The sequence below is a fragment of the Neoarius graeffei genome, chromosome 14 (assembly GCF_027579695.1).
Source record: "Neoarius graeffei isolate fNeoGra1 chromosome 14, fNeoGra1.pri, whole genome shotgun sequence".
Classification (NCBI taxonomy): domain Eukaryota; kingdom Metazoa; phylum Chordata; class Actinopteri; order Siluriformes; family Ariidae; genus Neoarius; species Neoarius graeffei.
In genome coordinates, this window is record NC_083582.1 from 11,580,934 (window position 1) to 11,606,254 (window position 25,321).

The following is a 25,321-nucleotide window of genomic DNA, read 5'->3' on the forward strand; positions in this document are numbered from 1 at the left end:
TGTCGCCTCACAGCAAGAAGGTCCTGGGTTCGAGCCCCGGGGCCGGCGAGGGCCTTTCTGTGCGGAGTTTGCATGTTCTCCCCGTGTCCGCGTGGGTTTCCTCCGGGTGCTCCAGTTTCCCCCACAGTCCAAAGACATGCAGGTTAGGTTAACTGGTGACTCTAAATTGACCGTAGGTGTGAATGTGAGTGTGAATGGTTGTCTGTGTCTATGTGTCAGCCCTGTGATGACCTGGCGACTTGTCCAGGGTGTACCCCGCCTTTCGCCCGTAGTCAGCTGGGATAGGCTCCAGCTTGCCTGCGACCCTGTAGAAGGATAAAGCGGCTAGAGATAATGAGATGAGATGAGTTTCCACTGTCATGCTGACAACACACAGCTATCGTTTCAGCAAAGACAGATGACAGACACCAGCTTAACAAATCTGAGGCAAGTGAAAAGGACATTAGACACTGGATGTTGAGAAACTTCCTCCTACTTTCCTATCCAGCAAGACTTCTGCGAGATGGTGGAGTGTTGGGACATTTTATACCTATACCTGTGTTAAATTCTGGCTCTCCCTTTAAGTCATGCTGTCATAGCTGGACCTGCAGGAGTCCCGGCTTCCACCCTGACAACAGATACGTGGATTTAAAGCACTGTAGGACAAGTACTGTTTGTCTTTACTCTTCTACACCTGTACAGTGTAAATGTTGTACAATCCAGCGTCGCCCAAAAGAAGACGGACTCCTTTTGAGTTGAGTTCTTCCTCATGCTGGAGATTTTCCTTGTCACGGTCATCTCTGTCCTGTTCATTGGGATCTAGATGGACATCTGGAATTCTGTAATGCTACTCTGTGAATTTTGGTTTTTGCTTCATGGTTCTGAAGTGGGAAATGTCAAAGAATACCGAGAGGGAAAGAAGGAAAACCTGGAGCGAAAATGAGGAAGTGTGCAAGGAAAATGGGAGGGAAAAGAAATTCTTTCCAGCAACAAAGCAGAAGCACTTTAGTGTCCACTTCTTATTTTATTTCACTTTTTTCTTGACAATGCTACGCAACAACAGCTGTTTCTTGATGTCCAAGTCAGAGACAAGACAACATTCAGATTTAATACGCATTAACACTTTCAGGGATATTACAGTTCTAGCTCTCATTATATTTGGAACATGACCGATTGAGTTCATGAATGAAAACTAGAGAAATCATGACAGTTTGGGCTTCACCTTTCAATAAACATAATAAGGAGGGGAGAGTTGAGCTCATTTATCAAACTGGATACAAAGAAATTCATTCAGAGATCGTTTGCAGAAACATTAACAAGAAATGTGGTGCTGATGAAAATGTTTGCGTAAAACTGGCTGAGCTGCATTACTGAAAGAGTTAACGCATGCTGTGATTAAGAGGCGTGCTTTCATTGTTTAGTCGCCATTTTGATATTTTCAGCTCGCTTTGCCTTTCATGGAGTTCTGTGGGTGTGGCTAAATGTGAAGGTAATGTGAATTATGCAACTTGTGAAAATCTGCAGGGAAATTTTTTTTTTTTTAAATTCAGATTGGCTACAAAAACCTTTACACAACTTCAAAGAAAACGGCGCACGTTTTAAAGCATTAACGATAGCAGTGAGATCGTTGTAATCGTTTGAGCATAAAAGTCATCAGTGAACATATCAGCGGGTCCAAGATGGTAGAGAGAACATCTACGTGAAGTTGGTAAATAATATATCACACTGGTAAGTACATGAGTGCCAGCTGATGTGTGGAACATATTGTGGTTATTTTATTTGAAAGTGCGAGGTTATGATGTTTAAATGAACGAAAATACCTTTAGCTCTAAGGTACTATTGAGCGTGCGTATGAGTGTGCTAGACACTGTAGAAATGAGACGAGAACAATGTGAAAGCTCGCAATGACGATACACCAAGTATGCTTGCTTTTTTTTTTTTTAAGAAAGGCGTGAGGAGTAGATGTAGGATTGGGACGTGACCCATCCGACCTCAGTGCTGAAACATTCTGGATTTACGGCGCTTCCCATGCTGCTTGCGACACGTGTAGTAGCCTGACAAGAGTGTTTATTGCTTGCAGAATGCAGAAATATTTGAATAATAATCTTTTGGAAGGCATAGCGAGCGTGGCGATCTGTCCTCGACCCAGGCCTTCTTTAGTTTTGCTTGAGGAAGTGTTTCTATAAAACAGTGTCAAAGTAAGTTTCGAAAACAAATGGTGAAAGCCAACTTGGATAGAGAGTCGTCGTTAAGCTACCCCTCACCATTTCACCAAAACTTTCAGCACAACAGGGTTCGGAGAGATCTCGTGAGCCTGGTTTTCTCTCTCTACCTCTCTTTTAACGGTTGTAGAACTGGGACGAAACCCACGCCAGGCCCCATTTCAGGTTGGTCAGCATAAACTTGAGCGCTTTGGTCCACTGCTCCTCAGAATTAAACTGTGTTTTAATGGAGTACGATCCTCCGTTTCCACCAGTGTCCTCGATCTTCCCCTTGTCCACGTCCATTCTGCTCCGAGAAGACAAAAACATGACAGAATGAAAATTCTCCAAGCCACCACGACTGCGCTTCCCAATTTCACCCAATTAAACACCACATTGCAGTGCAGTTCAGTTCAGTTCAACAGTGAAGGGAAAGTTCTGGAAATTTCGTCTTATGATCAGTCCGAGACCCTTTCCCAATACATACGGTACTGGAACATTTTTCCCCCAGGAACAACTCAGTACCAAAAGTGGCAGCTGGAGATCATTTCTGGAATGTTTCTACAACCCCAATTCCAAAAAAGTTGGGACGATGTGTAAACTGTAATTTAAAACAGAATGCGATAATTTGCAAATCATGGAAACCTTATATTTCGTTGAAAATAGTACAAAGACAACATATCAAAGGCTGAAACTGAGAAATTTTATTGTTTTTTGAAAAACATATGCTCATTTTGGAATTTGATGTCAGCAACACATTTCAGAAAAGTCGGGACAGGGGCGTGTTTACCACTGTGTTTCATCATGTCTACTTTTAACAACACTCAAACGTTTGGGAACTGACGAGACCAATTGCTGTAGTTTTGAAAAAGAAATGTCCCATTCTTGTCTGTTATGCAATTTCAGTTGCTCCACAGTTCGGGGTCTCCTTTGTCGTATTTTGCACTTCATAATGCACCAAATGTTTTAAATGGAAGGCAGGTCTGGACTGCAGGCAGGCCAGTTTAGCACCCGGACTCTTTTACTATGGAGCCATGCAGCTTTAGTACGTGTAGAAAGCGGTTTGGCGTTGTCTTGCTGTAAGAAGGAAGGCCTTCCCTGAAAAAGATTTTGTCTGGATGGCAGCATGTTGCTCTGAAACGTGTTTATATCATTCAGCTCCAGATTCTCTGAATCTTTGAATGATATTATGTACCATAGATGATATAATCCCCAAATTATTTTTTTCAGTGACAGAATGCTCCTTCCCAAGTGCAGGACTAACAGACTTAAAAACTCCTTTGTCCCTCACGCTATCAGACTGTACAACTCCTCTCTGGGGGGGGAGGAGGGGTAACAGGAGGACAGAGGACGGGAAGGAGCAGTAGCCTAGCCTGACAAAAAGCAATACTGGACAACGTGCAACACCTCTCCTGCTGGACTTTTTTCATATCTTTTTTTTTTGGTATATGTAAATACTTAAATGTATCTAGAAGTTTTCTCTATTTTCTATTCTCTGTTTATCCTGTAATGATGCTGCTGGAATTTTAATTTCCCTGAGGGAACCCTCCCAAAGGGATCAGTAAAGTTCTATCTAATCTAATCTAGATGGTCCCTCTCCTCTTTAGCCTGGAGGACATGGTGTCCATGATTTCTAAAAAGAATTTCTACTTTTGATTCATCAGACCTCTGGACAATTTTCCACTTTGCCTCAGTCCATCGTAAAAGAGCTCAGGCCCAGAGAAGGTGGCGGTGTTTCTGGATATTGTTTATATCTGGTTTTAACTTGCATTTATGGATGCAGTAATGAAGTGTTTTGACAGACGCTGGTTTTCTGAAGTGTTCCTGAGCCCATACAGTGATTTCCACTACAGACACGTGTCTGCTTTTAATGCAGTGTTGCCTGAGAGCCTGAAGATCACAGGCATCCAATGTCAGTTTTCAGCCTTGTCTCTTGCATACAGAGATTTCTCCAGATTCTCTGAATCTTTTAATTATATTATGGACCATAGATGATGTGATCCCCAAATTCTTTGTAGTTTTACATTGAGAATGTTACGTTATTCCCAAATTGTTGCACTGTTTGCCCACACAGTCTTTCACAGAGCGGTGAACCCCTCCCCATCTTTACTTCTGAAAGACTCCGCCTCTCTGGGATGCTCTTTTTATACCCACTCATCTTACTGACCTGTTGACAACCAAATTAGTGGGGGGGGTTTAAGCATTGCACAACTTTTACAGTCTTTTGTTGCCTGTTTCAGCTTTTCTGAAACGTGTTGCTGACATCAAATCAAAATAAGCATGTATTTTTCAAAAACTGATTAAAATTTCTCAGTTTCAACATTTAATATATGTTGTCTTTGGACTATTTTCAATGAAATATAGAGTTTCCATGATTTACAAATCTTCACATTCTGTTTTTAATTATGTTTCACATGGTGTCCCAACTTTTTTGGAATTGGGGTTGTACCTTAGACAACGTTCAAAAGTGAGACAGAGGAAAGGGGCGAGGCTTAAACAGGGTCAGCTGTTACGTAACCATCAGTCGTTCTACAGATTGAAGTCGTAGCAGTGATGTTAAACTGTGGAGTCATACAGAGTTTAGTTTCAGCTCTGACCGAACACTTGTAGTAACTGATCGGGGTTTTTTTTAAACAAATTCTTTTTCAGATAAAGTAAGTGACTTTACCTGTACGGTAGGCAGAATCCCGTGTCGCCTTTCTCCACTTCCTCTTTAAACTGCTGCACACAGTCTAAAAATGCCACCATCGCATGATCAAACTTGTTATCCCAGAAGAAGCGCAGTCCTCCCGAGCAATACAGCGGCAGCTCCTGCAATGGTGAGACGACATGTCCTTATTAAAACTGAAACCAGTCCAAATATCCTCTCTGCCAATCACAGCTCTCTCTCTCTCAAAAACCCCTTCACTACGGATCAGCGCTCATTTACCTTGGACTTGTCTGTGAGGGACTCCAGGTACGAGTGGTTTCCATAAGGAACAAGTCGATATCTGTAAAACACACCACAGACGGTTTGGACCTGCAGAGCTGTATACAGACTGAAGCGCTTTTCGGAGGTGATGTAAGAGTTACGGACATCGGGGGCGGAGTTTGTCTCAGTGACACATGATTATGATCTTGAACTTAAGTGCACGTTTCTTACAGTGGTGCTTAAAAGTTTGTGTGAACCCTTTAGAATTTTCTATATTTCTGCATAAATATGGCATAAAACATCCTCAGATTTTCACACAAGTCCTAAAAGTAGATAAAGAGAACCCAGTTAAACAAATGAGACAAAAATATTATACTTGGTCATTTATTTATTAAGGAAAATGATCCAATATTACATATCTGTGAGTGGCAAAAGTATGTGAACCTTTGCTTTCAGTATCTGGTGTGACCCCCTTGTGCAGCAATAACTGCAATTAAATGTTTGCGGTAACTGTTGATCAGTCCTGCACACTGGCTTGGAGGAATTTTAGCCCATTCCTCCGTACAGAACAGCTTCAACTCTGGGATGTTGGTGGGTTTCCTCACATGAACTGCTCGCTTCAGGTCCTTCCACAACATTTTGATTGGATTAAGGTCAGGACTTTGACTTGGCCATTCCAAAACATGAACTTTATTCTTCTTTAACCATTCTTTGGTAGAACGACTTGTGTGCTTAGGGTCTTTGTCTTGCTGCATGACCCACCTTCTCTTGAAATTCAGTTCGTGGACAGATGTCCTGACATTTTCCTTTAGAATTTGCTGGTATAATTCAGAATTCATTGCTCCATCAATGATGGCAAGCCGTCCTGGCCCAGATGCAGCAAAACAGGCCCAAAACACGATACTACCACCACCATGTTTCACAGATGGGATAAGGTTGTTATACTGGAATGCAGTGTTTTCCTTTCTCCAAACTTAATGCTTCTCATTTAAACCAAATTGTTCAATTTTGGGCTCAGCCATCCACAAAACATTTTTCCAATAGCCTTCTGGCTTTTCCATGCGACCTTTAGCAAACTACAGACAAGCAGCAAGTTTTTTTGGAGAGCAGTGGCTTTCTCCTTGCAGCCCTGTCATGCACACCATTGTTGTTCAGTGTTCTCCTGATAGTGGACTCATGAACATTAACATTAGCCAATGTGAGAGAGGCCTTCAGTTGCTTAGAAGTTACCCTGGGGTCCTTTGTGACCTCGCCAACTATTACACGCCTTGCTCTTGGGGTGATCTTTGTTGGTCGACCACTCCTGGGGAGGGTAACAATGGTCTTGAATTTCCTCCATTTGTACACAGTCTGTCTGACTGTGGATTGGTGGAGTCCAAACTCTTTAGAGATGGTTTTGTAACCTTTTCCAGCCTGATGAGCATCAACAACGCTTTTTCTGAGGTCCTCAGAAATCTCCTTTGTTCATGCCATGATACACTTCCACAAACATGTGTTGTGAAGATCAGACTTTGATAGATCCCTGTTCTTTAAATAAAACAGGGTGCCCACTCACACCTGATTTGTCATCCAATTGATTGAAAACACCAGACTCTAATTTCACCTTCAAATTAACTGCTAATCCTAGAGGTTCACATACTTTTGCCAGTCACAGATATGTAATATTGGATCATTTTCCTCAATAAATAAATGACCAAGTATCATATTTTTGTCTAATTTGTTTAACTGGGTTCTCTTTATCTACTTTTAGGACTTGTGTGAAAATCTGAGGATGTTTTGGGTCATATTTATGCAGAAATATAGAAAATTCTAAAGGGTTCACAAACTTTCAAGCACCACTGTATATACAGTAGTCATACTCCATAGCTGCCAACATTCCAAAATTGTAAATAGTAATACAAGGTTGGGTACTGAGTCTTGGTGGGGGGTCGGGGGGGCCCCCCGCCGCCAAAGCTTTCTAGCAAAACTACCCTGAAAAATCACACCAAAACAAAATAGTTTGACAAAATGTATTCTACAAACTAAACTATCATCTTACATTAATTTGCAAAGTTCTTTCCAACAATGGAAACAAATTTACCTGGAACTAGAATACATATATCATCAAAGCAATTTGGCACAGATCAAACATAAAAGGAACCTCTTGTAATCAACACCAAACATAAAAATGTCTCAAAACATGCTTGGCACAAAGTGAAACAGCTCAAAAAAGTGTCAATTTCAACTTGCTTCTTCACATGACTACAAATCAAACAGAACAGAATCAACAACACACCCCGGGCATCAAATCGTACCCGCCAATCACAACGCAAGGTTTTTGTTTGGATTCTTTGGGCAGGCTTTTGCAGGAGTGACGACAAGGCTGCGCGACGCTGGAGAAAGCGCTATTGAACAGCGCTCGTTTGACTCCGCTTTGGAATCAGTTTTAGAAGAATTAGGAGTTTTTGTTGAAACATGAGCAGGAAGAGGCTCTCCGCTCATTCCATGATCGCTGAATCTTCACCAAAACACTCGACGCTCCAATGGTGTCCCTCTCCACATGCTGTTTGTTTACCCCATAGACATATAAACATAGACGCCGCATTGAGCTGGTGGCCCGTTGTTGGGATACGTCAGAGTGTCCGCCATATTGGATGTGGCAAATCTTCCCCGTAAACCAATGCAAGTAAATGGACTGAACTTCATAAAGCCTCTTTCTACAATAATATTTAACTCGATGCCTTTTATTCACCCATTAAGACACACACGTATATATTTGGGAAACAAACAGGGATCACGTATAACTTTTAATGTGATGGTTATAAATAGTGTGCGAAATACCCTGTACACTGCAAACTAGCGACAGATACGCGATAGATAGCTCAGGTAAGCTAATCAGTCAGCATACCGTAGCAAGCTACCAAAACCTGAGGCCACAATAACCAACCTACAAGACTGAATATGATAAATGATGGAAATAGTGAATGAAAATAAAAATGTACTGTTTTATTTATTGAGTCACCACGCAGACCTACTCTCGTTGAATAAAGTGAGCTGAATGAGCGCCAAACTGAGTTCGGCCAGGTTCTAACGTCATACCAAAACAAAATACATCACTGATTCCTTCACATTCAGAAAGGTTAAAAACATTCATCATACGTTCAAAAACGTTCATCATAGTGTGGCACTGTATTCTCTAATTCTCACTGCTTATAACTCTACACCTACCCGGTGGAGATGAGCTGGGAAACCGAAGACTGAAGGAACAGTATTGAAAAGTATTTTTCCAGTCTCACCTGTGAAAGGTAATCCCATGTGATCTCGTTTGGACGGTAAACCTGTTGGTACAGTTAAACGCAGCACATGAATGAGGCATCTTTATTCTCGGCTACTGTCTAGACCAGGGGTCACCAAACTACGGCCCACGGGGCAGATCCAGCCCGCCACCCCCCTTTGACCGGCCCCCCCAGCCCCTCTGCCCCCCATCACTTGAACCGGCCCTATGAGGCAATCCCCAAAAGTGGTCATGGCCTATTTTTTTAAATTGCTTTTTGGCAAATAATAACGTCAGCATCTTGTATTTTGTTGATTTTATCAATTAAAATTGATATTTAGTTATAAAATGAACTATTCATATTTTCCGAATTTTCGTCATATGCTCGCGATCAAGCAGTGACAGGCAGCGCACGCGCAGAGAACTGTCATTGTTCAGGACAGCAAAATGGCTAGCGGTAAGCAAAAAGCTGATAGAGAGTGCGGAGTTTTTAAAGAACAGTGGACCACTGATTATTTTTTCGTTCAGTGTAAGGACCGTGCAGTTTGTCTTGTATGTAAAGAAAGTGTGCCGGTTTTCAAAGAATATAATCTGCATCGTCACTATGAAACCCGCCACAAAGAGTATGCTAGTTTGCGAGGGCAAACAAGAGAAGACAGGATTCGGAGGATGAAATGCGGACTGGCTGCAGAACAGAACGTATTCCTTCGCCAAACCCAGATCAACCAGGCTGCTGTCCGAGCTCGCTATAAGGTAGCTCACCTACTAGCTACCCATGGAAAGCCGTTTACTGATGGGGACTTTGTTAAAGTATGCATGCTTGCTGTGGCCGAGGAGGTGTGTCCCGACAAGAAGGATGCGCTCAATGTGGTGAGTCTGTCCGCACCTACTATGACCAGGCGAACCGAAGATTTAGGGGACAACGTGTATGACCAACTGAATGAGAAAGCGTCAGAATTCGAGTTTTTTGCTTTGGCCATGGATGAGAGCAATGACGTGCAGGACACAGCACAACTGCTGTGATCTATTGCTCATATTATTATAATTTCACTGTTTTTTAAAATGTATTTATTTTATAGGCCTATTTATTTGACCTTTATTAAGTGCTGCACACAATTATTATTTATATTATTAATAATATCAACAGGCCTACCTACAATTTATAATTTTCCACTCACCTTTGCCAGTGTCAGTCACCTCAAATAGGCAAATGTTTCTTACCTTGACAGCTTTGATATTATTTTTATTAGAAAATAAATAAATGGAATATCAGTGGTATTTCAAATTAAAACAAAGTGTGAAGACTTGATTACTACTTTTGCAAACCACTAGTAAAGATAAACAAATATGTGCCAGGAATCAAGTGTTGATATAGTAGTATGGATATAGTAGTGGGTATGGCTGTGCCAGGCTAGTAATCTCTACTACACAATGAGGCCTGCTGGTGGTCATATTTGTCTGGGTCATACAATTCTATGTGATATAGCTGACCCGACCCCGGCCCCCCATCACAGTCAGGAACGACAATGTGGCCCCCAGAGAAAAAAAGTTTGGTGACCCCTGGTCTAGACGCTATACCAGAGACGGTTGAAGAATCTCCACTTTGCCACATCCAATATGGCGGCGAGAATGACGTATGATTCTACGCAGAATGCGGCGTCTATGTTTATATGTCTATGGTTTACCCTCCCCCACTGCTTTCTGTCGCTCTGACTACGTCACAGTCACTGTTGCGCTGATTGGTCAGAGCGTTGGCCTATACGCACAGAGACGGTTTGAAAGACAACGGGTTCAAATACGAATCCCACCGGTGATAGACTTTGAAAATGACCCATGAAAATTGGCAAAATCGTATTTTATTGTAGTAAATTCGTATTTTCGTAATCAGAACGACAAATCGTAATAAATACGATTTATTCGTAGTAGTTGGCAGCTATGATACTCTGTCAGAAAACTCAGTCTGTTGACTGAGTAGAGGGGCGGCGGTACCTCTGGAAGCATAGACCCATCTTGTTCGCGAGAGCGTGCAGCAGTAGTACAGTCTGACCCCAGGCAGCGTTAATCTCGTTCCACTCCACAGGGACGCTGGGTAATCGCCCCAGACGGAAATTATTTATCGTCCCAAACTGACCGCTGTGCCTGAAACATGGACAATACAGGACGAGATAAAGATACAACAGCACACACACACACACACAGGACTCTGAGGCAGGATAACTAAAGAGGTACCAGATGTGAAAGGTGGCGTTAAAGACGTTCGTTTTCTTCAAGCGGTCCAGCTGAGCCTGGCAGTAGCGCATCTGATTATCGACACTCTTCAGTTCATCGTCCAGCTCCAGCTGCTGCCGTTTAAACTCGCAGTACTCCTTCTGATACCTGGGAGAGACATGGACAGAAACCTGCAGTCGGATCGGAACCTCCGACTCTCAGAGATCTCTCAGCGGACCGTCCGATTCGTCACTTTATTTGTGGGCGTGCTCGTTTAAATCACATTCCACACATCGGTATTCAGACCTCAGACTTAACTACGTGTTGTTCGGAAGTAACACGAGAGTGACTCACTGCAGCTCCTCGGTGTCCAGCTGCTGGGCGTGGCGTCGTGCCTCTGTGAGCTCCATGGCGACAGATTCTCGCTGCTGTTCGATGGCCTCCAGTTCCTGGATGAGCGTTTCCTCCTCCTGCCTGAGCTGCTGCAGCTCCTTCAGCAGCATGTCTTCGTTTTCCTCCTGCTGCTGGGACAACAGCTCCAGACATTTCCTGTCAATCAATCAAACACCCGGCTGTCGTAAACATTCGTTATTCCTGTAGCGTGTCGAACAAATCTTCCTCAATCGAATAAAGCTGTCATTATTCAAACATAGGTGTCGATCAAAATTTCAAATTAGGCTCGGGGAGCATTAAATATACTTATCAAATTATTAAACAACATTGGAAGAAATACGCATACAGGTTCAGTCCCCTTGGACTTTTCCACATTTCGCTCAGCATTGTGAAGCACGGTGGTGGGAGCGTCGTATCGCCCTTGCTTTAATTAAACTCACTTGTAGTTCTGGCACTCGTTCTCGGTGATGTTGAGCTGCGTGTCCAGGTGATCGAGCAGTGTGTCCGTACACTCCTCACACAGCGGGTGATCGACATCACTCTGACCCGACATGATGTCGAACAGATCGCTCGTTACCTACAACACGGTATTACAGCTTTAATTACAACTTGCAGCTAAATCCTCTTACTTCATGAGCACTGCTATGCAGTTTCATGAATTAAAGCAAAAAAAAATTATTTGACTGAAAATTTACGGGGGGGGGGGGGGGGGGGGGGGGGGGTGTTTATGGGTGGATTTCGATGAAATTCTACGGGGGGGTGGATTTCGATGAAATTCCAGGGTTTTTTCTAGAAAAATTTAGTATGAGGGCGCTCACCATGGCGAGGGAGCGAAGCGGGGGGGTGGAGATGGTGCCGGTTGTCCCCCCCGCCGTGCAAAGCCTTTGAAAAATGCTCCAATGGGACATTCTGAGGCTATCTGAGAGGGAAATTGTAACAAATTGTCTGTCAACATTGAAAAAGAAAGAAGTAATCTTCTTCTGCCCCGGACAGTCTTTGGCTTTCTTCCGTTTGGTGCCGCGGGATGACATCTTTAAATGCCCAAGTGTCAACAAAAACAACTCGCGAACTACTTCTGTCAAAAGCTCCCGCGCCGGTGGGTGAAAGGTCATTCAGTCTCGAGAAATCTCGCTCTACAAGTCAGCTGACCTTGTACGTAACCCATGTCAAATCTCGCGAGAGCAGCCGCGACAAGTAAACAACTAAACAGCATGGCGCCTCAGTCTGGAAAACGCCAATTCGGATTGTTTTTGCACCGTCTGGCGGTGTATCTACTATGATTGGAATATTTTTGGAGCAATTATAACGTATTTGATGATCAGACACATTGTCACGTAGTGTTGCTGGGATGTTTTCACGGAGTCGGTAAGGGGGCGCACGCCGAGAGTAAGAGGGCGCAGCGCCCCTGTTCCCCCGTTTAGACGAAAGCCTGAAATTCTGTGAATGGTTAACTTAGAACTGATAACTTTATCAATTAATTAATGGATTAATATATTCAATTTATTGCACTTTCTTTCCATTGCTTCCGTATATTATTTTTTTGTGGCAAACCACACAAATGCAAGCGCCTGGAATGTTTAGTTTTTTGCACCATGAACTAAATGGCTTTCCGTTTTCGCCTATTTCGTACAGCCAAGCCCACCTCCACTTGTTTTTTACACTTTTATCGATGGCAGACACATCAGTGCCTTCTTTCATGTAAAGCGCATCCATGCTGCCGAAACCGAAAGCAGAATGACATGCTCCTCTCTGCTCGACGCCAATATAGAAAAAAGTTTGGATCTTCGCTTAAATTAAAATTGGGGTTTGACCTTACTTTGTGTTGAATACGACTTCAAAAACAATTCAAGATTTTATTAAGAGAAATATTGTGGCCAACACGAGTGTTAAGTTACCTAAAAGATCGCGTGAAGTTGGCTGCTATCTTTGCGTTCGTTCTCATTTTCCTCCATCATTTCATAGGCCAGAAACAGATGTTTTGACATAATTTAACTAATGCCGCTTTTCCACTACCAACGCGGCTGAGTCGGGCTGAGCCGTGCCGTGCTGAGTCGGGCTGAGCGGGGCTGTTGGAGTTGCATTTCGACTACAACCGCGCTGAACCGTGCTGGCTGGAAGTGGGTGGACACATTGGGTGGAGTTAGCGAAAGTGGGTGGACGTCACGTGATGTCGTTAGGCGGCGCAAACAGTGACATCAGTGAGCTTTTAAGCGGTAGTCTCACGACCCGGATAGTAAACAATAAACATGGAGGACATGGAGTCGTTAGTGTTGCTGGTCTTGGTGCTGTGGCTTGTTGTCACCGACAACGCCAACAGATACTGGCAAGAGCGTATAGATGAGGCGAGGCGCATAAGGCTTCATAATCCTCGTAATTCGTAATTATTCTTCTTCCGGGTTTACGGTGTTGACAGATCCCAGCGTGCTCGCGGGGCGTGTGTGGGCATGTGAGGACACTCCCCCTCACCAATCAGTGCACAGGGGAGTGTCTGCTCACGCCCCCAGCCTCACTCGGCTCGGTTTGGCTCGCTTCAGCCCCACTCCAAAACCGTGCGAGTTTTGGGGGCTGAAGCGAGCTGAGTCGTGCTGTTCTTCGGTAGTCGAAACGCGAGCCGTGTCGGGCTGAAGTGAGCTGAAAAAGGGTAGTGGAAAAGGGCCATTAGTAGACTATGATTATTATTTAACCGTAGTCTTCTAGACATTTTGACTGTTTGGGGCATTGAACGCTGGTGTATGATTTTCAGGGAATAAAGTTTAGCGCATGTCGGAACATCATTGCGCTCGCAGCCTCCAACTCCTCGAACGTCCTTTAAATTGTGATATAACGTAGGCTATAAGGCACGGTTCTAACATACCTTACACATTGGCCTAACGAAAATAATAATTGTTGGGGCGTCTGCTGATTTGTTAGCTATAAATTTAGGTCTAATTACTTCTGACAGTCTGCAAGCATTGCACCGTTGGGTCTTCAAGTCTGGCTGAAGCAGAGGAGCGGGCTTTCCGGGGTTTATTTTTTCTTTTTCTTTTTTTAACATGCTCTGTTCATTTTGGCAAGATTACATTTAATACAAAACAGAAATGGTCAGACACAAGCATGCCAAGCACATGGGAATGTATTTTGCCAATTTTGACAGCGCATGTTTTTTTAATGCCGCACCGTAGACAGCGAACGTTTAAACATGATCAAACATAGGAAATGAACGACACAAAGCATGGCTCAAAAACAAAAAAGTGAAATAAACCCTGCTGATAGTTGATGGTGTTGCAACACATCAGTGTTATAACCCAATCTCTACCCAACCACCCATCATTTTAATTCTCCTCGGATCAGCACCGACCTCACATTTGACCTTGGGAGAGTTCAGTTGACGGAAATCCGTCACACGACGGAAAACTTTAATCCATGCAGTTTGTGTCCCATCTCTGATAAACTACATCGTTATCAAATCCTTCACATCCGCGCTTTTTACCTTTAACCTGCGGCTCAGGTTCTCCATGGTTCCTCCATCCGAGGCCTCACCGATTAGCGTGAAGCTGTTAGCGCTTTCTGTGGACATCATCCTACAACAATGCAGGGCAAACCTCTGTTCAGTGGCACGACCAGGTCTCGATCGTTATCTTACAACAACAGGATCATAAAGTAGACTTCGATGAACAGGGGAGCCGTTTACCTGGCAGGAGGGATGTACTTCCGCGAAACGCCGTCCTGCTTATTCTCCACAAACGTTTCCTGTGAAAGACGCGCAATAAATCTGAGCAACAATTCATCGCTTCGGGATTTAAAGGCAAAAGCAGGGCGTAAACATTACCTCAGGAGGACTGTCAGTGCTGCCGCTTTCTGTCTGCTTGCTCTGGGTCACAGTGACCAGTGGAGCTGAAGAGAAAAATAATACACAAATAGCCTATCAGACACACCGATTTAGAACCAGGGGCCACATTACAGAAACTTCCTAAGTGTAAAATCCTCTCTTATCTTAAGTTAAGAAGGCATTTAGGAGTTTTGGTATTACAGAAGGAGGTTTCCTAACTTAACTTAGGAAGAAATCCTGTCTTATCTTAAGATAGGAATTTAGCCATTACAGAACCATCCTAAGTTAGGAATATCTTAAGTAAGGATGCCTAATGGCCCTTTTCCACTACCCTTTTTCAGCTCACTTCAGCCCGACACGGCTCGCGTTTCGACTACCAAAAAACAGCACGACTCAGCTCGCTTCAGCCCTACTTAGCCCCTAAAACTCGCACGGTTTTGGAGTGGGGCTGAAGCGAGCCAAACCGTGCCGAGTGAGGGTGGGGGCGTGAGGAGACACTCCCCAGTGCACTGATTGGTGAGGAGGAGTGTCCTCACATGCCCACACACGCCCCGCAAGCACGCTGGGATCTGTAAACACCGTAAACCCGGAAGAAGGAGAATTACGAGAATTATGAAGCCTTATGCGCCTCGCCTCATCTATACGCTCTTGCCAGTATCTGTTGGCGTTGTCGGTGACAACAAGCCACAGCACCAAGACCAGCAACACTAACGACTCCATGTCCTCCATGTTTATTGTTTACTCTCCGGGTCGTGAGACTACCGCTTAAAAGCTCACTGATGTCACTGTTTGCGCCACCTAACGACATCACGTGACGTCCACCCACTTTCGCTAACTCCACCCAATGTGTCCACCCACTTCCAGCCAGCACGGTTCAGCGCGGTTGTAGTCGAAATGCAACTCCAACAGCCCCGCTCAGCCCGACTCAGCACGGCACGGCTCAGCCCGACTCAGCCGCGTTTGTAGTGGAAAAGCGGCATAAGTTACAAGGCCATACACTCTGTCCTAAAATTCAAATTTTCAACTGTCAGTAACTGAAAAAATGGCAGCAGCACTGCTAGTAGGTCTGTAATGCCGCTTTTCCACTACCAACGCGGCTGAGTTGGGCTGAGCCGTGCCGTGCTGAGCGGGGCTGTTGGAGTTGCATTTCGACTACAACCGCGCTGAACCGTGCTGGCTGGAAGTGGGTGGACACATTGGGTGGAGTTAGCGAAAGTGGGTGGACGTCACGTGATGTCGTTAGGCGGCGCAAACAGTGACATCAGTGACCTTTTAAGCGGTAGTCTCACGACCCGGATAGTAAACAATAAACATGGAGGACATGGAGTCGTTAGTGTTGCTGGTCTTGGTGCTGTGGCTTGTTGTCACCGACAACGCCAAGAGATACTGGCAAGAGTGTATAGATGAGGCGAGGCGCATAAGGCTTCAGAAATTCTCGTAATTCGTAATTCTTCTTCTTCCGGGTTTACGGTGTTTACAGATCCCAGCGTGCTCACGGGGCGTGTGAGGACACTCCTCCTCACCAATCAGTGCACAGGGGAGTGTCTCCTCACGCCCCTAGCCCCACTCGGCTCGGTTTGGCTCGCTTCAGCCCCACTCCAAAACCGTGCGAGTTTTGGGTGCTGAGCAGGGCTGAAGCGAGCCGAGTCGTGCTGCTCTGAGGTAGTCGAAACGCGAGCCGTGTCGGGCTGAAGTGAGCTGAAGCGAGCTGAAAAAGGGTAGTGGAAAAGGGCCATATGAGGATGAAGAGAAAAGAAATTTAATGGTTGAAAGGCTACGGAGACCACATAATGACATGTTGAATTTTTCGGATCGTGTTTTGATGTCTTTTTATCGCCTGCCAAGACATTTAATTTTGAATTTGGTGGAGGAGTTGCGTCCAGCCCTGGAAAGACCCACAAGGAGACATGGAGCCTTGCCTGTGGTGATGCAGGTAACAAATGCTCTGCGTTTTTTTGCCAAGGGTGACTTCCAGACTGAGGTTGCAAGCCTGTCTTCGGTGTCACAGCCATGTATTTCAAGGAATCTCATGGAAGTCACTAAGGCCATCTGCAGTCTCGCACCTAACTACATACAGTTTCCACGTGGAGAAGAGCTGCAGCGGATTAAGAAGGAGTTTTTAAGGCAGAGTGGGATGCCAGGGGTAATTCCCTATCAAAGCCCCAAGCGGTCCAACTGAGCCAGCATATGTATGCCGTAAGGGATACCACGCCATCAATGCTCAGGCCATTGGAGACCAAAACATGGTCATACGACATTTGGTGGCGAAGTGGCCTGGATCCATCCACGATTCGTTCATATTCAACACCAGGTGGGTCTGTCATAGAGATTTACATACATTTTTTTATTTACTTTAATATAGTACTAAACTAAAATTTCCCAAACAAGGTGGACTTCCTCTCGTCCACCGCCACAACTAAAGCCTCCAGCTCGTCGTGCACAAAATTAAATGTCCTCCGCTTCTTTTCTGTCATTTTTGTCAGCTTTTCTGAAGACTTTCTAGGTCTTTTCACCTATAACGGTTTAGGTCGTTACAAAGTAATTATCTCGTGCACATTCGAAGTGGCAGAAACAGACACGACCAATCGAAAAAAATCACTCTGACAGAACAGTTAGGATTTCCTAACTTAAAGTGCCATTCCACCATTGGATGTATTCTCTGGCATAAAATACGACAACATATATAAACGGTATCACTAGACAGAGAAATCTTTTAGCTTCAAAATGATATATCAAACATAATTTTTTTACAAGGACAAGTATATTAATTTTGCGACCAAAGTCACCTACCCTTTTAATTTCCGTGCGGTAGTGAAACGTGATGTCATCGGCAGGTTCCCCTTCTTGTGTACCACGTGACGTATCCTACCTCTTGGGTTTGTCCTACCAAGCCTACTGCGCATGCGCGAAATCGCCTACTGCGCGAAATCCAGGAGGGTAGGAAAATTCGACAGTAGTTTTGTCCTACCGATCAGCTGGGCTGATAGAAAATCGGTGAGTATTTCACGCATTTGCCGATTTTTATGTTTTGTGCGTATTGGTCGAGTCTTTGGCCAAGTCAAATAATTTGTAATGACTTGTTGTGAATAATAAAACGGTCTGCATGAGAACTTGCTAATTGTAACGGCGTCATGTGTTCTGCGCATGCGCAGTAGGCTTCGCGCATGCGCAGTAGGCTTGGTTGGACAAATCCAAGAGGTGGGATAACTTTACAGAACACCGACACGTGGTACACAAGAAGGGGAACCTGCCGATGACATCAGGTTTCACTACCGCGCGGAAATTAAAAGGGTAGGTGACTTTGGTCGCAAAATTAATATACTTGTCGTTGTCAAAAAATTATGTTTGATATATCATCTCATCTCATTATCTCTAGCCGCTTTATCCTGTTCTACAGGGTCGCAGGCAAGCTGGAGCCTATCCCAGCTGACTACGGGCGAAAGGCGGGGTACACCCTGGACAAGTCGCCAGGTCATCACAGGGCTGACACATAGACACAGACAACCATTCACACTCACATTCACACCTACGCTCAATTTAGAGTCACCAGTTAACCTAACCTGCATGTCTTTGGACTGTGGGGGAAACCGGAGCACCCGGAGGAAACCCACGCGGACACGGGGAGAACATGCAAACTCCGCACAGAAAGGCCCTCGCCGGCCACGGGGCTCAAACCCAGGACCTTCTTGCTGTGAGGCGACAGCGCTAACCACTACACCACCGTGCCGCCTTGATATATCATTTTGAAGCTAAAAGATTTCTCTATCTAGTGATACCGTTTATACATGTTGTCGTATTTTATGCCAAAGAATACATCCAATGGTGGAATGGCACTTTAAGATATGATAGGAGGCGGAAACGGCCAGCAACTTAGGAATTGTTTCTGTAATAGGAAGTTAGGATTTTTTCTATCTTTGAGTTCCCATCTTAAGTTAGGACGAGCGGTTAGGATTTTTTCTGTAATACGCCCCCAGCACGTTAACCGTATAAACAAGCTGCAATACAGTCGCTGTGGTAGAATTAAAGATATGGGATGTAATCCCTTGAGGTGTCGGTGTCTTTTAAAGCACACTGAGCTGTGTGATGAGTGTTCGGTGTCAGGACGAAGCCCTCAGACGTACCAATGAGCTCCTGGATGGTGAGCCGGTCCAGGACGTTGAAGCTGGTGTCGAGTTTGAGAGGCTGGTTGCAGCGCTGACACACAAAGCTCACCTGCATGGTGGTGCTGGACGACTTGGAGCCCTCCATGATGCTGAGATGGACGGTACAAGCAAAATGCGTTATTACAGGAAGATAAGCATTACTCTAGATATCACGCTGTTATAGATGCGTTATAACATGATTTTTCTTCTCTAATACACTCCTAACAAAAACAAACCTTGTTCTAATGTTATCTTGGATTCTGTGTGCATGTACTCAGGCAAAGTGCAAAAATAAGAATTTCTACATCCTAAAAATGCCAAGTTTACCTTTTTAACATCTCAGTAACATCTTTACAGCTAATTTAATGCTAAACCCTCAACCGTGTACGTTATATCTATTAGCACTCGGGCTGAATCATCAACAGCTCCCTGATCCCTTTGTCAGTACACTACACAAGCTCTGAATGAACTCAACTCTGCACTCTACATAGTGCACTACATACCACAATGGAGTCCAAATGAGACACGGCCTCGAGCTAATGCGATGGAGCTAGTCGAGTTTATTTATTTTTTTTATTTTTTAGCTCCAAACAGAATTAAGACTGTTTACACGAGCAGGTTTATCGGTACAGATTGCATGCGAAAATAAAACGAGTTAAACAACAAAAAAGTCCATCATCACATTTTCATCACGTGTGCTGTAGCTCATATGTTAGCCAAACAGCTAAGTTTACAGCTGACCGGCCAACTTCCTGTTTTCTTTTCTTTCTTTTTTTTTAAGCGGAAGTGACGCAATTTTTTTTTTGCGTCCAAAAATACATTTCGCTCATTTTGTGTTATATTTAGAGAGTTATATTTTAAACAATACTTCAAATAGGATTTTTTTTCCGGTTTTGTGTTTCAAAATAATAATAACATTGTAAACCTTTTCATTTTGTGAGGAAAATTTCGGCCAAAATATCAAAAACAACTCCATCATTTCAGTTATTTTTAATTGAAGTAAAATATTATTTTAAGTCTCTAAAATGTATAAAAAAAAATAATAAGAAAAGTTTATCTGTGGGCGGCACGGTGGTGTAGTGGTTAGCGCTGTCGCCTCACAGCAAGAAGGTCCGGGTTCGAGCCCCGTGGCCGGCGAGGGCCTTTCTGTGCGGAGTTTGCATGTTCTCCCCGTGTCCGCGTGGGTTTCCTCCGGGTGCTCCGGTTTCCCCCACAGTCCAAAGACATGCAGGTTAGGTTAACTGGTGACTCTAAATTGAGCGTAGGTGTGAATGTGAGTGTGAATGGTTGTCTGTGTCTATGTGTCAGCCCTGTGATGACCTGGCGACTTGTCCAGGGTGTACCCCGCCTTTCGCCCGTAGTCAGCTGGGATAGGCTCCAGCTTGCCTGCGACCCTGTTGAACAGGATAAAGCGGCTAGAGATAATGAGATGAGAAATTCTATTCAGAATGTTTTAAGTGAAGATGTCTGTCACTTATACTAAACTTTTTGTCATTATTTTTTCTTATTTATACTCGTCTCGTCTTGTCTTCTTCCGCTTATCCGGGGCCGGGTCGTGGAGGCCCAAACTTCCCTTTCCCCAGACACCTCGGCCAGCTCCTTGGGAAGAACACCGAGGCGTTCCCAGGCCAGCCGAGAGACATAGTCCCTCCAGCGTGTCCTGGGTCTTCCCCGGGGCCTCCTCCCGGGGGGACATGCCTGGAACACCTCCCCAGGGAGGTGTCCAGGAGGCATCCGAAAGAGATGCCCGAGCCACCTCAGCTGATTCCTTTCGATGTGGAGGAGCAGCGGCTCTACTCCGAGCTCCTCCCGAGTGACTGTACTTCTCACCCTATCTCTAAGGGAGCGCCCAGCCACCATGCGAAGGAAACTCATTTTGGCCGCTTGTATCCGTGATCTTGTTCTTTCGGTCATTACCCAAAGCTCATGACCATAGGTGAGAGTCGGAACGTAGATCGACCGGTAAATCGAGAACTTCGCCTTTTGGCTCAGCTCCTTCTTCACCACGACGGACCGGTAAAGCAACCGCATCACTGCGGAGGCCGCACCGATCCACCTGTCGAGCTCACGCTCTATCCTTCCCTCACTCGTGAACAAGATCCCGAGATACTTAAACTCCTCCACTTGAGGCAGGACTTTTCCACCAACCTGGAGAGGGCAAGCCACCCTTTTCTGGTTGAGAACCATGGCCTCGGAGGTGCTGATTCTCATCCCAGCCGCTTCACACTCGACTGCAAACCGCCCCAGTGCATGCTGAAGGTCCTGGTTTGCAGAAGCCAACAGGACAACATCATCTGCAAAAAGCAGAGATGAAATCCTGTGGTTCCCAAACAGGATTCCTTCTGGCCCCTGGCTGCGCCTAGAAATTCTGTCCATAAAAATTATAAACTTATTTATACTTCCTTCTTTTAATATTTTATTTATGAGCTGGAATGTCTGGTTGTTTGTATATTCTCTGTTTATCTATCGAAAATAGTGTAGGAGGCAGGGTTCCCTCTGAGTTCTGAAAAATATTCTTCACTTTTTTCCTTAAAAAATAAAGTCCAATTCTTCACTTTTTCTTAGTCTGTATTTTTTATTAGTTACCTACTTATCAAAGTGGACTTAATACCGGTTTATACCAACCAAACTGGCACAATTCAAATATTTGTACAGATTCAGCTTTTTATCTGTTTTGTACTGTCTAAGTGAAACCGGAGTCAAATTCCTCGTGTGTGTCCACATACCTGGCAATAAAAGTGATTCTGATTCTCTCCATTTAATATAAAATTTGGGTTCCATTCCCGTCTCTAATAAGACAGACTTGATTTTGGGCGCCCTGTGCACCATCAAGCTCAAATAAACCTCTTTAGTTTGAGCTTACTGAAGGTTATTTTAGCATGGAATTATTCAAAAGAGGTATGAGGACTCCCTTTAGCCTTTACTTCCACACAAAACTTCATTTACAGTTGAACAGAGTCAAGAAGAATCTTGGAACAAACAACACTGAAGGAATCTGAATTTGCTGTCGATTTATAAACAGAACACAGAATGATACCGCGTTTTACATCATACGTTCACCACGGGGACTCAACACACCAGGCCCCCTGAAACACAGCAATTTCCTTCCTTCCTTCCTTCCTTTTTTTTAAAACCCCCCTATATTACTGACACTGTCTGATTTTTAATGAAAGAAAGAAAGCTTTATTTGTCATATGCACACTTCAAGCATTGAACCCATCTGAAGCAGTGAACACACACCCAGAGCAGTGGGCAGCCATACTACAGCGCCCAGGGAGCAGTCAGGGGTTAAGTACCTTGCTCAAGGGCACTTCAGCCCAAGGCCACCCCACGTTAACCTAACTGCATGTCTGTGGGGGAAACCAGAGCACCCGGAGGAAACCCACGCAGAGAGAGGGGAGAACATGCAAACTCCACACAGAAAGGCCTCCACTGGCCACGAACCCAGAACCTTCTTGCTGTGAGGCGACCGTGCTAACCACTTACACCACATGGTTTTCTTACGATTTGAATACTAATCTTTGTTTTGATTCATTTGTTTTCATAATTTTTAATACATGGAAACACTAATATACAAGCTTTTATTGTTATAATTTATTATTTGTTCATATCATTATTGTTGGGCGGCACGGTGGTGTAGTGGTTAGCGCTGTCGCCTCACAGCAAGAAGGTCCGGGTTCGAGCCCCGTGGCCGGCGAGGGCCTTTCTGTGCGGAGTTTGCATGTTCTCCCCGTGTCCGCGTGGGTTTCCTCCGGGTGCTCCGGTTTCCCCCACAGTCCAAAGACATGCAGGTTAGGTTAACTGGTGACTCTAAATTGAGCGTAGGTGTGAATGTGAGTGTGAATGGTTGTCTGTGTCTATGTGTCAGCCCTGTGATGACCTGGCGACTTGTCCAGGGTGTACCCCGCCTTTCGCCCGTAGTCAGCTGGGATAGGCTCCAGCTTGCCTGCGACCCTGTAGAACAGGATAAAGCGGCTAGAGATAATGAGATGAGATGAGATCATTATTGTTTTTATTGTTAGAGCATTGAGGCTTTGAAATAAATTATTATTATTGGAGGGATTTCTCGAAAAGATGACTGATGATAAAGGTAAAACTGACCAGTCCACCCGCCCCTGTGAGGACCTGCAGTGCTTGTCTCCCTCTGAGCTCTATATGAAATATTTGGAGAGCTCATAGCCTATTCCCGGCTGGAGAGATGAGTGAAGCCATCTGGCCGCCATATTACCACTCCCTCCCACCGGGTGGATTTGGCTTATGGTATAACCATGGTATCAGATCAAATTTGCCCCAAGAAAAATATCTCCTGACATTTTTCCCCCTTTCATTACCTTTATTTTATATATACAGTGCTGAGCATAAATGAGTACACCCCCTTTGAAAAGTAACATTTTAAACAATATCTCAGTGAACACAAACAATTTCCAAAATGTTGCCAAGACAAAGTTTAATATAACATCTGTTTAACTTATAACGTGAAAGTAAGGTTAATAATATAACTTAAATTACACATTTTTCAGTTTTACTCAAATTAGGGTGGTGCAAAAATGAGTACACCCCACAACAAAAACTATTACATCTAGTACTTTGTATGGCCTCCATGCTTTTTAATGACAGCACCAAGTCTTCTAGGCATGGAATGAACAAGTTGGCGACATTTTGCAACATCAATCTTTTTCCATTCTTCAACAACGACCTCTTTTAGTGACTGGATGCTGGATGGAGAGTGATGCTCAATTTGTCTCTTCAGAATTCCCCATAGGTGTTCGATTGGATTCAGATCAGGAGACGTACTTGGCCAGTGAATCACTTTCACCCTGTTCTTCTTCAGAAATCCAACAGCGGCCTTAGATGTGTGTTTAGTCATGTTGGAAACGTGCACGACGACCAAGGGCACGGAGGGATGGTAGCATCTTCTCTTTCAATATAGAGCAATACGCCTGTGAATTCATGATGCTATCAATGAAAGGCAGCTCCCCGACACCAGCAGCACTCACGCAGCCCCACATAAGGACACTGCCACCACCATGTTTCACTGTAGGCACCAGGCAGTTTTCTTTGTATTCCTCACCTTTGCGACGCCAAACAGTTTTGAAGCCATCAGTTCGAAAAACATTTCTCTTGGTTTCATCACTCCAGAGTATAGAGTCCTTGTAGTCTTCATCTTTGTCAGCATGGGCCCTGGCAAACTCTAGGCAGGCTTTTTTGTGCCTGGGCTTTAGGAGAGGCTTCTTTCGTGGACGGCATCCATGCATGCCATTCCTCTGCAGCGTACGCCGTATTGTGTCACGGGAAGTAGTCACCCCAGTTTGGCTTTCTACTTCCTTAGATAACTGCAGTGAACTTGCATACCGATTTTCTTCAACCCTTCTCGTCAGAAGACGCTCCTGTCGAGGTGTTAACTTCTGTGGATGACCTGGACATCTCTGAGATGGTTGCAGTTCCATCTTTCTTAAATTTTTGTACCACTTTTGCTACAGTATTCTGATTGATAAGTAAAGCTTTGCTGATCTTCTTGTAGCCTTCACCTTTGTGGTGTAAAGAAATTATTTTCTTTGTGGAATTCTGAAGAGACGAGTTGAGCATCACTCTCCGTCCAGCATCCAGTCACTAAAAGAGGTCGTTGTTGAAGAATGGAAAAAGATTGATGTTGCAAAATGTCGCCAACTTGTTCATTCCATGCCTAGAAGACTTGGTGCTGTCATTAAAAATCACGGAGGCCATACAAAGTACTAGATGGAGTAGTTTTTGTTGTGGGGTGTACTCATTTTTGCACCACCCTAATTTGAGTAAAACTGAAAAAATGTGTAATCTAAGTTATATTATTAACCTTACTTTCACATTATAAGTTAAACAGATGTTATATTAAACTTTGTCTTGTCAACATTTTGGAAATTGTTTGTGTTCATTGAGATATTGTTTAAAATGTTACTTTTCAAAGAGGGTGTACTCATTTATGCTGAGCACTGTATATATACACTGTGTGCACAATTATTAGGCAAGTTGTATTCCTGATGATTAATTTTATCGTTGAACAAATACAGTGCTCTCAGTCAATCCAAATTGTTAATAAACCTAAAACCAGAATGATTAACAAAGGAAAGGGGAGTTTAGGCCTTCGCAGGGGAATATACAAGTGTGCAGAATTATTAGGCAACATTTAGTGTGCAGAATTATTATGCAACTAAATGAAAAGCTTAAAGTTTCCCATCTCACTTGTTTATTTTAATTTTCAGTGTAACAAATAAACAACTCAGAATTAACAAATAAACACTTCTAGCATTTCAAAAATATTCAGTGACCAATATAGCCACCCTTCTTTTCAATAACTGCCATGAGCCTTCCATCCAGTCTGTTAGTTTTTTGATTTGTTGACGATCAACTTTTTGTGCAGGAGCAACCACGGCCTCCCAAATGCTATTCAGA

The 25,321-nt window shown here is 44.1% G+C and overlaps 1 protein-coding gene across 4 annotated transcripts; it reads right to left on the bottom strand.

The window, feature by feature from the left end:
• Nucleotides 1-983: 983 nt before the first annotated feature.
• becn1 (beclin 1, autophagy related) lies at nt 984-19,658 on the bottom strand. Of its 4 annotated transcripts, none has more exons than XM_060939269.1 (12): nt 19,578-19,658; nt 18,875-19,005; nt 14,754-14,818; nt 14,616-14,674; nt 14,415-14,505; nt 11,386-11,522; nt 10,907-11,101; nt 10,574-10,720; nt 10,334-10,483; nt 5,110-5,170; nt 4,849-4,991; nt 984-2,487 (listed from the first exon to the last, which is right to left on the bottom strand). In XM_060939269.1, exons 1-12 carry the CDS (start codon nt 19,583-19,585, stop codon nt 2,319-2,321), a joined length of 1,356 nt encoding a protein of 451 aa, XP_060795252.1. In that variant the 5' UTR covers nt 19,586-19,658; the 3' UTR covers nt 984-2,318. The 4 variants fall into 4 exon arrangements, with proteins under 4 accessions (XP_060795252.1, XP_060795253.1, XP_060795251.1 ...); XM_060939270.1 differs by having other exon boundaries at nt 19,399-19,650; XM_060939268.1 differs by lacking the exon at nt 19,578-19,658 and adding an exon at nt 19,223-19,366.
• Between the last annotated feature and the right edge of the window lie 5,663 nt (nt 19,659-25,321).

Excerpts from the sequence above, each read along its gene's own strand:
- becn1 (XM_060939268.1), bottom strand. Across the intron at positions 10,721-10,906 it reads CTGGACACCGAGGAGCTGCA|GTATCAGAAGGAGTACTGCG; the intron begins GTGAGTCACTCT and ends TGTCTCTCCCAG. Across the intron at positions 5,171-10,333 it reads ATGGGTCTATGCTTCCAGAG|ATATCGACTTGTTCCTTATG; the intron begins GTACCGCCGCCC and ends TGTGTTTTACAG.